This window comes from Cervus elaphus, chromosome 5 (assembly GCF_910594005.1).
Source record: "Cervus elaphus chromosome 5, mCerEla1.1, whole genome shotgun sequence".
Taxonomy (NCBI): Eukaryota; Metazoa; Chordata; class Mammalia; order Artiodactyla; family Cervidae; genus Cervus; species Cervus elaphus.
Window position 1 is genome coordinate 113365224 of NC_057819.1, and position 14967 is coordinate 113380190.

At 41.0% G+C, this 14967-nt stretch overlaps 1 protein-coding gene across 1 annotated transcript; it reads right to left on the reverse strand.

Annotated features, from left to right (window-relative positions):
* Positions 1-2402: 2402 nt before the first annotated feature.
* On the reverse strand, positions 2403-3202 carry LOC122695040 (keratin, high-sulfur matrix protein, IIIA3). The gene has a single exon (XM_043904516.1). It carries the CDS (start codon positions 3126-3128, stop codon positions 2730-2732), a length of 399 nt encoding a protein of 132 aa, XP_043760451.1. The 5' UTR covers positions 3129-3202; the 3' UTR covers positions 2403-2729.
* Positions 3203-14967: the final 11765 nt, after the last annotated feature.

Below are 14967 nucleotides of genomic sequence, written 5' to 3' on the forward strand. Positions count from 1 at the left end.
ATACATATATATGTATGGCTGAGTCCCTTTGCCATCCAACTGAAACTATCACCACATTATTAATTGGCTATACTCCAATATAAAATGAAAAGTTAAAAAATAAATTTTTCCTCCACCACCTGGCAATTTTGTAATTTAGAGAAAATACTTTAACACTAGCAGCCCCAGTTTCCTCATCTGTAAAGAGTCTCTGCTGTTCTTCATAATCCAAGTTTATTATAAAATCCATAAAAATATAGAAGACAGAAGATATGGGTATTATTAATTGAAAAGAGAAAATATTTTACTTGAAAAAAAAACAAAAGGTCTGTGTGATCAGGGAACTAGTGGGATTTATTTCTGAAATTAAAAAAAATAAATATCTCTTCTAAGTGGTTTAAGTGTTTATCTCCTTAAATCTAAGGAAGACTAAACAAGTAATCTTTTGGAGTCTCCTACAGCTTGGTGTTTAATTCCTTTGGGTTAGGGTGAAAGGGAAAGTGTAACTATCAAATGCATATATATCCCCAGTTCTTATTACCCCTGATGATAAACCCCTATTCATATTCATAAATTCTGCCATCAAAGACTCTCTCCTACATACTGTAAATCAGCCTTTAAAGAGCCCTTTCATCCTGAAACAGCCCTGACATAATGATGAATATTTTTGTGCTGTCTTTATTATATTTATTAGTAAATTAGTCTCTGGCAGTGGTTATGGATTATCCTGAAAAAAAGTCTTCCCCTGAATGCCTTCCAACTTAAAATAACATGATATGTAATAAGTAGCACATCTTTTGAGCCTGTTTGTTATAGTGATGATCAAATGTTCAACAAATGTGGATGGTATTGAAACAGGCCAGGATGCTGTGGGGCCTTCCCAGGAACAAATTTCCCCATGTCCCCTGCCTGCTTTTTGTTTGCAGAAAACCTTTAGCTTCCTAAGCCTCCCCCAAGTTCCAAAGAGCAAATTTAATCAAAGAAATGAGAAAACACAGAAACAAAGGAAGACAGTCAAGCAAGACAAAATCATGATAGTTCAGCCATAAAACAGTCAAGGACTTTCAGTTCCTTGTCAAGGATACTATTCTGAGCCATATCCTTCAGTTGTTTTACAGACACTAAACCCCCCATCAGGTGGAAGAAATTAATTGCATGCTGATCACAAGCACAGAGACCCCAGACCAATTGGAATCAGAAGGTTGAAGGCAGATTCCTGAAACATCACCCTGTTAACCTCACCATCAACCAATCAGAAAGTTGAGTGTGAGCTGATCCTGGACCCTAAGACACTCCTCCTCACCTTGCCTTTAAAAATACTTCCCTGAGAGCCGTTGGGGAGTTCAGGTCTTTTGAGCCCAAGCTGCCCATTGTCCTTGCTTGGTTCCATGTTGGTTGTCTTGCAATCAACTCTGTACTTTTCTTCACCACGATGCAGTGTCAAAAGATTTGTTTTACTGTGCATGAGTGAGCAGATCCAAATTTGGTTTGGTAACAGTAGGGGTGCTTCCTATGTGCCAGGCACTTTATATACATTAAGTTGCTTAACTTACCCAGAAATCTACATTGATAAATATTAATTTTCTCATTTTGTAGATAGGGAAACCTGGAGGTCAGAAAATTTAAGTTAAACTGATGAATTTTTTGCTTTAAGTAAATATATAGCTTTTAGAATTCTCTTCATAAAGACAATTCCCTTCTAATATATTTTGATTCAATAAATAGAAATTGACTACCAGCTAAATCCTAAACATTGACCTCAGTAATGGGAACCAGGCAAATTATGGCCCCTTCATTGGAGGTAGAGAAATAGATAATCTCAATACTATTCCTTGTGAAGAGGGAAGGAAGTATAGGATGTTATTGGCACAACTGAGGGGCACCTAACCTAGCTTGTGGGTGTGTGCATGTGTGTTCATGCATGTTATACATGTATGTTTGTGTGATGGAGGGCTTAGGACAGAACAATTGGAGAGGACTGAGTTGAATCTTGGAAATGACTCAGAGTTAGGTAGGTGGAGAGGGTAGAGGGAAGGGGTAGATGAAAGGATGTTCCAGATTAAATGAAGAACATGACAAAAGCAAAGACATGGAACTTCATGACTTGTGCCAGTTACTGTGAGAAGTTCAGAGTTGTTTAAAGTGAAATATAGTTGGGGAGTGTTGAGACATGAACCTGGAGATGTGGGCAAAGGACAAGCCACGGAGGACCTAGTGTGCCCAGATTTCCTATGCACCTGGGCAGTCTGAGGACGAGTCTCACAGTCCTGTACCACTGGTTAAGACTCATATGTGGATCCCTAGTACCTCTTCTTTCCCTCTCCTGTCTCCTTCATCCTCTCCATCGGTCTTCCTTTTCATTGTTTTTTCATCTGTGTACACTAATAAATATGCACTAATGAATGAATCAAGTAATGGGGGAATTACAGGAAAAAATTAGTTTATTGAAAAATAAACAGGCAAACACATTACAAAAGATGGAGGGGAGAGTTTGAGCAGCCTCTGGAATTCAGAATGGGTTTGCAACACCCACCCTGAGGACTTTTAAAGATGGATTTAGCATCCATGGTGATTTCTGCTGATGGAGACACCTGGAAATTTGATTGGACATCTGCTTATATATCCAGATGGTAAGATATAAAAATGACTATTGTCGCCTTATGAAAAAATGTCTATTTTTCTTTCAACGTGATTAAAATGCAGAGTAGACGCTTAGGCTCCAGGATATTGCTTTATGGGAAAGTGGGGTCTCAGCAGCAGGGGGAGGTCCTGCAGGTGCGGCAGGTGGTGCGGCAGGGGGCGGGCCGGCAGCAGGTGGGCCGGCAGCACGGGGACTGCACAGAGATGGGCTGGCAGCTCGTGGTGGCCCAGCAGCAGGGGCGGCAGACCACGGCCTGGCAGGACGAGGGGCAGCAGGTGATGGGCCGGCAGCAGCCCTCCTGCAGGCCGCAGGGGTCGCAGCAGACTGGGCGGCGGCAGGGCTCGCAGATGGGGCGCGTGCAGCGGGGCACGCAGGTCACGGGCCGGCTCACGGTGGTCTGGCAGGACACGGGGCGGCAGCAGCAGGGGTCGCGGTAGAAACAGGGCTGGAGGCAGCCTCCGCCACAGCTCAGGGAGGAGACGATGGGGCCGCAGCAGGAGCCGGTCATGGTGGTGTGCGGGGCTGAGTGGGGTTGAGGTGGTGAGAGGAGTTGAGTGTTCTCAGGTGTGAGTGTCTTCCCCCTGCTCTGGGCCCTTTATATACCCAGGCCAGGAGCTGATGATCCCCAAAGACTCATGCCATTCCTTGTTAATATTCTAGCCAATTAAGTGAGGATTTAGCATTGACTAATATCAATTTGGGTAACCCTCTACCCCTATATCCATGCACACACCCCACAGATATTTTCTATTTTCTTGTTTTGTTTATATTCATCAAATCTAGCCACATGATTTGAAGCTAATGAAATTTCCTTTGAAATATTCTAATCCATATAAAAAAGAATGTGTTTCCCAAATTATACTAGTATCTAATTACTTTACCCTCTGGCCCTGTAGCTAGCATTTTATTTCTGGACTTCAAAGACTCCCATAATTGCCACCCAAACAGTGACCTGGTATTTACAACCGTGCACATGAAGGTAACAGGCTGGTGGTAGCACTGTGGTGCAGCCCAGTTGGCCCCTGTTTCCCAGGTGTCTCCTTCCATGACTCACTGAAAGGCAGGTTTGTGGTTTTCCATGTGAGGAGGGACCACATGGCGCCAGGATGGCTGCCACATGGTTTAATCACTCCTCCCCAGGAGGGCCTGGGTGGTCCTGCCTTGGTTGTTGGTGCCTTCCCATTCACCTCTGGGTGGATTCTGCACCCTATTCACCTTCCAAACCAAACTCAACCTCTACCTTAATGATAAAACCCTCATCAAGGATCCATTGCAATTTTTATCTGTGTAATTGATTTGGGGTTGTCATTGCCATGACAATGGGGTTGGGGTGCCATGTGTAGATTCTGCAAAGAGATGGCAGAGAACTTATACACATATCTCCTCATTTTACAAAAAGGGTCATGGGGTTTCACTATGGTCACCTAATGGGGTCCCCAGTCTCCTCATTCCTCAGTAAACAACTTCTACTGTGACTTTTCTGTTTATCAGGCTCTGCAGATGATACAATTGTCAGACAGGAGAGAGAATATCTTAAGTATTTTTTCCTTCCCCAGTTTTACTGGGATATAATTGACAATCTCAAGTAGCGATCACTAGAGTGATGCTGTTGTTTAATCGCTGAGTTGTGTCCAACTCTTCGTGACCCCATGGACTGGGGTCCTCGCCAGGCTCCTCTGTCTATGGGATTCTGGAGTGGATTGCCATTTCCTTCCCCAGGGCATCTTCTCGACCCAGATTCTTCACCCCTGAACCACCGGGGAAGTCCCCAACTAGAAACAAATGAGGAAACAACTTACTCCAATGACAGATAATCCGAAAGGGCCTCAGGGCTTGCGTGCTAGGTCAGGTCTGTGCACCAGCACAGAGGATCAATAGAGCTTGACTTATTAGAGCTGGGATGGGGTCGGGGGGACTGCTTTTTCCCAGGTCTTACAGTATTGTCTGGTTTCCCTTGTAGCACATTGTGGCTCTGTGAAAGACGCACTTGTCTAATTCCTTTTATTGTTTTTCAATTGTACCTTCACTCTATACTTTACCCTTTCTGATGAGTTCTATAAATTTGTATCTTATGTATGAAGTAAATTTACACTTTTCCTTTGAATTTGAAAAAAAAGAAGAATCCTGTCCTGTCAGCCATGTACTAAATGGAAAACGAAGGACCAAGAGCTTGCAAATCACTAATCAAATGCTTTTAAAATGTCATTTGTCCTAAAATTACCCCCTTGAGCTATAAGGAGGAGGCTTTTTGTTATTGTCATGAGGGTATCAGTTTTATTTTTGCTTCAATGATATCATGAAAGATATCACAAATATGAATTATATCAAGTTCATTCTCTATATTCCTCATGCCAAGATACTCTCTTGGCTCTTTTTATAATATTAATTGAGTTTTACTGTACGGACTAAGTGTTCTCTGACATAATGTGGCTAGAATTACATGAAATATTGTGGGCAACGTCACATTTTAATTTGATCTAAGGATAATATATTCTGATTTGCTTACAAATAACATTTTTATTTACGACTAACATTCTGTGGACATTTTTGGCCTCAATAGTCCTTTGAACTAATATATCACTGCTTTACGAAGAATTTCTTAACTAGGCCCTTACTGGAAGCTTATACCCATTTTCCCCTAAGAACAGTTTATAATAGTTCACTCTGGATGAATTGTTTTGTTTGCTGATGCTCTCAGCACTCATTTTTCTTCTCAGTATGTAAGAGCTTTAAGTTACTATATATATCGAGTACTAGGAGACACAGAAGAGGTGTGTTTGATCCCTGGTTCAGGAAAATCCCCTGGAGTGGGAAATGGCAACCCACTCCAGTATTCTTGCATGGAAAACTCCTTGGACAGCAGAGCCTGGTGGACTAAGTCAATGGGTTTTCAAAAAGTCAGACACGACTGAGCATGTGCATGCACACACACATGCACACACATATACATTCCAGGGACTATAGTAGGTATCTTTACCTATCTTATTAGTCATCATAGCAATCAAATGAGTTACATATTATTACCTCTGTAGAAAAAGAATTGAACCTCAGCATGTTTAACTAGTTTGCCCAAGGTTATACAGTTCTTAAATAATTGGAATAACACAGCTGTCAAGAGTCTGGGTTCATCCCAAGTATGTCTGACCCTTAAACTTATGTTTTAACAAACATGCTTACAAAATCCAATGGGATTTTTCTTTAATTTAAGATGAATAATTTCACTTTTTACTATTCTTAAGAGCTTTTAAAAATATTTTCACTTATTTTTAAATAAACTATTGAGATATCTTGCATGTCCTTCAACTTCAGTCTCATGAACAAAGTGGTCTGTGATGGTCCTGTTCCTGAAAGCACTGTGTCTATCAGGGACTAGTGGGGGTTACCATGACCTGGGGAGAAGCACATCCTAACATTTCAAAATAAAATTAGGGGTAGGGGATTAAGGGGCTTCCCTGGTAGCTCAGACAGTAAAGAATCTGCCTACAATAAAGGAGACCTGGGTTCGATTCCTGGGTTGGGAAGATCCCTGGAGAAGGAAATGGCAACCCACTCCCAGTATTCTTGCCTAGGAAATCCCATGGAGGGAGGAGCCTGGTGGGCTTACAGTCCATAGAATCGCAAAGAGTCAGACACGACTGAGCTACTAACACTTTCCCTTTCAGGGGATTAAGAGATATGAACTGTTTTATATAAAATAGATAAGCAACAAGGATATATCATACAACACAGAGGACCATAACCACTAGCTTGCAACAACCTGTAATGGAGTATTATCTATAAAAATATTGAATCTCCATGCCGATCACCCAAAACCAATATAATATTGCAAATCAACTAAACTTCAATAAAAGATAAACAAAATTTCAAAATAAAGACTGCATCTCATATGGCAAATCATAAATGTCTTAAAGCTTATTTTGCAGGGTTTTTCTTTTTTTTCAGGCACTATACACCCAGTCCATTAGGTAGTCAAGATCCCTTTTCAACTGTGAGACTTGGTACTTTTCATGTTCTTCAGAAAGAAGGACAGATCAAACCTGTGCTCCTGAAATTGGCTTGGGGTTGAAGATGCTCTGTGGATTGTGTTTAGACTCTCCACAGCTATGGAAGGAAAACCTGTCCTCACAAGTGCATGCTGAGGGAAACGAATATCTGGCTCTGCTTACACATTAGCATGTGCTTTTCCCGCTACACAAACTGCATGTTCTCCATAAAGTAAGACTGGGTCTGTGGTGCCAAAGATGAACCAAAGTTGGGCCCACTCCTCTTTGCTCCATGTGCTGGGGTGATGGTTGGTCTCCAGGGGGTTATCCTGACTCTCCACCTCTGTCTGGTCAGCAGCCTTTCCTTGCAGTCCATGTTGGGGCTGTTGTGCTGGAGTTTTGTGGGCAGGAACTTTCTCTTGTTGACTGGGTCCCCCAAAGCCTGCTCCCTAGCTCTTCTCGTCTGGGCCATGGAGCAATCATGTGCAGCACTGCTGGTCCTGGAGTGTCTCCTGGGGAGGTAGGGTGTGCCCGTGGCTCTCCCTGGTTATTATGGGGATGCCAGTAGTGGAACTCTCAAGCAGTGTTCAGCCACACGAACTCTCAAAGAGGCAGACATCCTGCCTGGGCCATCAGCAACAAATCATAAGAACTTAATTTTATCTATAAACCTAGAGATTATTATTAACCTAGTCTTCCAGAAAGTTTGAGATAAAATCAAGTCCAGCAAAACACTTGGGCACTCCCCTATTGTTATTTTATTTATGGAAAACTATCTGGTTAATCTTTTCATATCAATTGATATATTTACTAGTTTCTCATTGCGACCACAGTTGAATTAGTCAACTCTTGCTGCGTAACAAATAACCACGAACTCTTATAACATACAGTAGCAAGTATTTATTTCTTGGCCACTTGTCTGCAGTTCAGTTGAGTTTGGCTGATTTTTAAGACTGGTCTTGGCTTCTGGCCATGGGTTAGTTTTGGACTTCCTTCTGAATTCATGTTTCCAGAGTCAGCAAATAAAAATACACATCCCTCAGTTAAATTTGAATTTCATATAAGCAACAAATAATATTTTAGTGTAAGTATATAATATTTTAATGTATGTATGTGCAAGTATGCACAGGGCCTCCTTACATAAAAAATTATTTGTTGTTTATCTGAAATTCCAGTTTAATGAGGCATCCTGCATTTTACCTGGTAACCCTATTCCTGACAGCACAAGGAAGCAATTCCCATCATGCAAACACATTCCGAATCTTGGCTAGGGTTGTGTCTTCTAATACCCCATTGGCCAAAGCAAATCACATGGTGAAGTCCAAATCATGAATGGGAAACGGGGAGAGGACACTTCTCCCAGAGAGGTAGGAGAGGCAGACAATAAATATTAGTGAAGAGTGATCTAATCTGCCAGAGTGCAAATTAGCTACTTCATAACCTTTGTTATGAAGCTTGGATAAAGACTTTTAGAAAGTCCAATTGGAATTCATCCTCTGGATCTCCATTCATATGTGTAACTTTCGTTTTACTTACTCTTTTCATCCTGAGCAACCAAGAAATGTCATTGATTAAACAGGGGCTTCCTTGTTTCTCCAAAAGAAATTCATGTTATCTGTCTCCTAATAGTTTGTCTTTGATCAGGTGTTCAACATGGAAAAGCCTAGGAATGGCACTGACTTTATGAAAGCAGCTATTGATTTAATCAAATATTTCATTAGAAATCATATTTCATTGTGTACTCTACCAGTTATTTCAATGACTAGCAGACAAAATTTTCTGTTAGGAAAGTTAATTGAAGGACTTCAGCAACATGGATACCAAACTGATATGAAATCTCCCCTCTGACTATATATATGCATATATATGGATTTTGGATATAATGTTTTTGTTTTATTTATTTATTTGTTGACCATACTGTGTGGCTTGCAGGATCGAACCTAAGTCCATGGCAGTGAAAGCATTGAGTCCTAATCACTGGACTGCAAAAGAATTCCCATTCTCCACATCACTTTTATTTTTTGGCTGTGCCATGGCATGCAGGATCTTAGTTTCCCAACCAGGGATTGAACTTGTGTCCTGCAGTGGAAGCTCAGAGTCTTAAACTGCAGTGGAAGTTCAGAGTCTTAAACTGAACCACCAAGGAAGTCCCTGGATATGATTTTTAAAATAATAAATTTCTTGCATTGTTTTGGGAATGTAAACTGATACAGCCACTATGGAGAACAGTATGGATATTCCTTAGAAAACTAGAAATAAAACTACCATATGACCCAACAATCCCACCATTAGGCATATACTCTGAGGAAATTATAATTCAAAAAGACACATGTACTCCAATATTCACTGCAGCACTATTTACAAAAGCTAGGACATGGAATCAACCTAGATACCCATTGATAGGACATGGAATCAACCTAGATACCCACTGATAGAAGAATGGATAAAGAAGTTGTGGTACATATATACAATGGAATATTACTCAATCATAAAAAGAACACATTTGAGTCAGTTTTAATGAGGTGGATGAACCTATAGCTTATTACACAGAGTGAAGTGAGTCAAAGAGAAAAACAAATATCATGTATTAACACATATATATGGAAAGACGGTATTCATGAACGTATTTGCAGGGTAGCGGTGGAAATGCAGACACAGATAACAGACTTATGGACTCAGTGGGGGGAGGAAAGGGTGGGATGAATAGAGAGAACAGCACTGAAACATATACACTGCCATATATAAAAGAGATAGTTGATGAAAATTTGCTGTATGATGCAGGGAGCTCAAACCCAGTGCTCTGTGACTACCTAGAGGGGTGGGATAGGGTGGGAAGTGAGAGGGGGTTTCAAGAGGGAGGGGACATTTGTATGCCTATGGCTGACTTGTGCTGATATATGGCAGAAACCAACACAATAAATTGTAAAGAAATTTTGAAAATGTTAGTTGTTCAGTTGTAAAAAGTCTGTAAACTGTAAAGTTTACAGAAGTTAAGTAAGTAAAGTAAGTCCAACTTTTTTTTTTTAATTTTTATTTTTTATTAGTTGGAGGCTAATTACTTTACAACATTTCAGTGGGTTTTGTCATACATTGACATGAATCAGCCATAGAGTTACATGTATTCCCCATCCTGATCCCCCCTCCCACCTCCCTCTCCACCCGATTCCTCTGGGTCTTCCCAGTGAACCAGGCCCGAGCATACAACTTTTTACCTCCAATTAAAAATATAGAAATTAATAAAAATTAAAAAAGAAAGAAAACAAAAATTTCCAGAATGAAGCAGGAACTTAAGACCAAATTTTTAAATCTGTGAACTTATGCTGAAGCTTCTTCTGGATATGAACCAATGACTCTGGGCTAGGGTTTTAACTCCCTTACTGGGCCCAAAAGATTACAAAAGAGTCTGGAAGGATCTCTCATCTGAGATAGCCAGAACTGGAAATTCTTAGCAAGAGGAGCCCAGTGAATCTTCTTCTTTTGTGAATGTCGATGGAAGAAAAACAAAAGTTATATGTAGAACTGCTTACAATATAAATGAGTTTAAAATCCAATTTTAGTCTTTGCTATGGTGTAGGGATTTCAGGCTGAGAAAATCATCTGTCTTGGGCCAGAGAAATCCCTGGGACTCCCAGCAATAGGAAGGTCTAAACCATTATGAGGGTGAACCAGTGGAGGTCCATTTCCTCTTGTGATGTGTCATTATTTATCATTAGTTAATGCTCGAACTTGGAGAAGGCAATGGCACCCCACTCCAGTACTCTTGCCTGGAAAATCCCATGGACATGGACGGAGGAGCCTGGTAGGCTGCAGTCCATGGGGTCGCAAAGAGTCGGACATGACTGAGCGACTTCACTTTCACTTTTCACTTTCATGCATTGGAGAAGGAAATGGCAATGCGCTCTAGTGTTCTTGCCTGGAGAATCCCAGGGACAGGGGTAGCCTGGTGGGCTGCTGTCTATGGGGTCGCACAGAGTTGGACACGACTGAAGCGACTTAGCAGCAGCAGCAGCAATGCTCGAACTAACGCACAATTGCACTCATCTCACATGCTAGTAAAGTAATGCTCAAAATTCTCCAAGCCTGGCTTCAGCAATACATGAACCTCGAACTTCCAAATGTCCAAACTGGTTTTAGGAAAGGCAGAGGAACCAGAGATCAAATTGCCAACCTTCGCTGGATCATCGAAAAAGCAAAAGAGTCCCAGAAAAACATCTATTTCTGCTTTATTTATATATTTATAAATATATATATATATATATATATATATATATATACACCAGACCAGCTGACTTGCCTCTTGAGAAACCTGTATGCAGGTCAGGAAGCAACAGTTAGAACTGGACACGGAACAACAGACTGGTTCCAAATGGGAAAAGGAGTACGCCAAGGCTATGTATTGTCACCCTGCTGTTTAACTTATATGCAGAGTATATCATGAGAAACGCTGGTCTGGATGAAGCACAAGCTGGAATCAAGATTGCCAGGAGGAATATCAATAACCTCAGATATGCAGATGACACCACCCTTATGGCAGAGAGTGAAGAGGAACTGAAAAGCCTCTTGATGAAAGTGAAGGAGGAGAATGAAAAAGTTGGCTTAAAGCTCAACATTCAGAAAACTAAGATCATGGCATCTGGTCCCATCACTTCATTGCAAATAGATGGGGAAACAGTGGAAACAGTGTCAGGATTTATTTTTTGGGCTCCAAAATCACTGCAGGTGGTGATTGCAGCCATGAAAATAAAAGACACTTACTCCTTGGAAGGAAAGTTATGACCAACCTAGATAGCATATTTAAAAGCAAAGACATTACTTTGCCAACAAAGGTCCATCTGGTCAAGGCTATGGTTTTTCCAGTAGTCATGTATGGATGTGAGAGTTGGATGGTGAAGAAGGCTGAGCAATGAAGAACTGACGCTTTTGAACTGTGGTGTTGAAGACTCTTGAGAGTCCCTTGGACTGCAAGGAGATCCAACCAGTCCATCTTAAAGGAGATCAGTCCTGGGCATTCATTGGAAGGACTAATGTTGAAGCTGAAACTCCAGTACTTTGGCCACCTCATGCGAAGAACTGACTCATTGGAAAAGACCCTAAAGCTGGGAAGGATTGGAGGCAGGAGGAGAAGGGGACAACAGAGGATGAGATGGTTGGATGGCATCACCGACTTGATGGACATGGGTTTGGGTAGACTCCGGGAGTTGGTAATGGGCAGGGAGGCCTGGCGTGCTGCAATTCATGGAGTCGCCAAGAGTCAGACACGACTGAGCGACTGAACTGACTGACTGACTGACTGACTGACTGAATGTTCTTCAGAAATTGTTTTTGCCTTGGAACTTTCATGTTCCTTGAGTGTGGAAGCGCTCTATGACTTTATTTTTTATTTACTAATCAACTATTGGTCTTGGTTGCCCTGAATAGTGGGGGTTCTGCTCTTGTTAGTTTGATGTTATGATGACAAATAATACTTTCCTCCACTCCTTCAACCATGTGGTTACCTAACACGAGAAACCACAGAGTTCATCTGGATAATGATGAAAATGGTGACTCCCAAAGTCTTAGTGACTTTCGTTTGGTGAAATTGCTTTTTTTAGCTGGGGTAGGGGATGGAGGGCACTGGAGAGTAAATATTCCATCAATCCATAGTAAATATTAGCTTTAACTGCCATAACTCCTCCTAAATCAGAGAGATGTTCTGGGTTCTCTGTCTTTTGAAATCAAGCCAATAACACTGAACTCTTTAGCTTCAGAGTCTCTTTCCATGTCTTCTGCAAAGCTTCAATAGTCTTAGTCTCTTGATAAAAGATGTGAAAGAGATGGCACTCTCTGCCACTTGACATTTATTTTTTGACTGGTAGTTTGTAGTTCTGTTAGTTATTATTATTTTTATTGGACTATAATTGCTATACAGTGTTGTGTCCATTTCTGCTGTACAACAAAATGAGTCAGCTATATGTATACATATATCCTACCCCTCCGGAATCTCCCTTCCCACCACCTCAACCCTCTAGGTCATCACAGAACACTGAGCTGAGTTCTCTGTGCTATGCAGCAGCTTCCCACTAACTACCTATTTTACACATGGCAGTATATATATGCCAATGCTACTGTCTCTTTGCAGAGAAGGAATAGAGACACAGACATAGAGAATGGACTTGTGGACACAGTGGGGGAAAGAGAAGGTGGGACAGATTGTGAGAGTAGCATTGCCTCTTTTTTTTTCTTTTTTTCTTTTCATTTATTTTTATTAGTTGGAGGCTAATTACTTTACAATATTGTAGTGGTTTTTGCCATACGTTGACATGAATCAGCAGATGTAGCATTGCTTCTTGACATTTGTACTTTTGCTTTTTTAAGTAAAAAATCTCTTTTGGCTTTTTTCATCATATCAAGTCTCAAGTGTGTAGGGATCATACAGTCTCTTTTGTTACTGCTGCTGCTAAGTTGCTTCAGTCGTGTCTGACTCTGTGCAACCCCATAGACAGCAGCCCACCAGGCTCCCCCATCCCTGGGATTCTCAAGGCAAGAACACTGGAGTGGGTTGCCATTTCCTTCTCCAATGTGTGAAAGTGAAATCGCTCAGACGTGTCCGACTTGTAGCGACCCCATGGACTGCAGCCCACCAGGCTCCTCTGTCCATGGAATCCTCCAGGCTAGAGTACTTTTGTTACTAGGAGGTAACAAATTTTCACAACCCGTGAGAAGCTAATGTCAGGTGCACACATGGGACCATTCTGCAGTCTGGAAGTTCTCATTTTCCTTATTTCTCTTCACTTAAATATGAAGAGCTGCCATTACATGGAGCCCCACCTCTGCCAAAACTTCCTCATTGTAATTCAGAGGTGGGAATCCATATCACCTTTCAGGAATCAATGTTTTTACTTTATATTCAAATAAGTGGAAGACAGGAAGGAAGGGATCCTCAGGACTGTCATTGACATAGTAGAGCTTCCGAATTCTGCCTCAGTCCTGAACTGGCCAGCATGTCTTGCAATTCTTCCCATCAAGAGGTAAATTCTGTTTCCTTACTCTTTGTGTCTGGTTTGGCCTTATGACTTGCTTTGATCAATAGCACAGCAGTGGAAATAGTGTTATATGAGTTCTGGAATCTAAGCCTTAACAAGTCTTCAAGCATCTTCCTTTCCTTCCTGGAAGAGTCAACTAACAGACATGTAAATCTTGGAACTTTGAGTCCCAGTTAAATTTTGAGATCAGCACAGTGGTATGAGTGAGGACAGAGAAGATCGTCAGAATGCCCAGTTAATGCACAGGATTGTGAGACTTAATATACTAAAACAGTTGCTGTGTTTGGCTAATAAGCTTTGGCATGGATTGTAATGTAGCAATTGGCAACTGAGACAATCTTTATATATTCAGTTTATTGCTACATGTGATAATTACCCTTGTGGAGAAGGTGGTCCATGTGTTTCCTTCAGATGAGCTCCCCTTATTTTCCTCATCCTGGAAGTAGCCAGCCTAGAAAGTGTTTTAGTAGTTGAGAATGTTTGATGCTATAATGCTGCTTTACCTTTTAGTTCAATTTTTAAATATTTTTATAGACAAGTCATGGAACTTTATTTTGGAAAGTAATTTCTGACAGTATCCAAAAGTGAAAGTGAAAGTCATTTAGTCGTGTCCGACTCTTTGCAACTCCATGGACTGTGAATTCTCCAGGCCACCACACTGGAGTGGGGGGCTGTTCCCTTCTCCAGGGGATCTTCCCAACCCAGTGATCAAACCCAGGTCTCCCACGTTGCAGGCGAGTTCTTTACCAGCTGAGCCACAAGGGAACCCAAAAATACTGGAGTGGACACTATCCAAAGGTGTTGCTATTTCAATTTCTAAATCAGGGGTTAGGAAATCTTGCCATTACTTACTCATTGGGTAGGTTTCAATCTTCTTTGTAGAATTCAGTATTAATGTGCACCCCCGCCCCGAGTCAGTGTGTACCCCAACTGAGAACTACTCAAAACTACAAATTAGCTTCAATTAAAAGAATCTTTTTAAAAAGTGAACTCTGAAATTCCAACCTCCTAGGAGGAGACATTTAAGTTATGTTAAGTGAGTGAGGAGGAGGAGACATTTGAGTTGTTCAGTGAGGAGACATTTGTTAAGTGAGGAGATATTTGAATTATGAGGAAAACTTTGAGAGATATACTCAGAAACATAACACACCATCCAGATCCGGCATATTTTCTTAAAAATACAGTAATATATAACTCATTGAGTTGTATTCACTAAATATATATAACTTTTTAATACATCAATCAGACCTTAATAAAGTGTTTTTTTTAAAATACAATGAAACATGGTATCTCCTCAACTGAACTCAATGGGACATATAACCCATCTATGATTATAACTTGG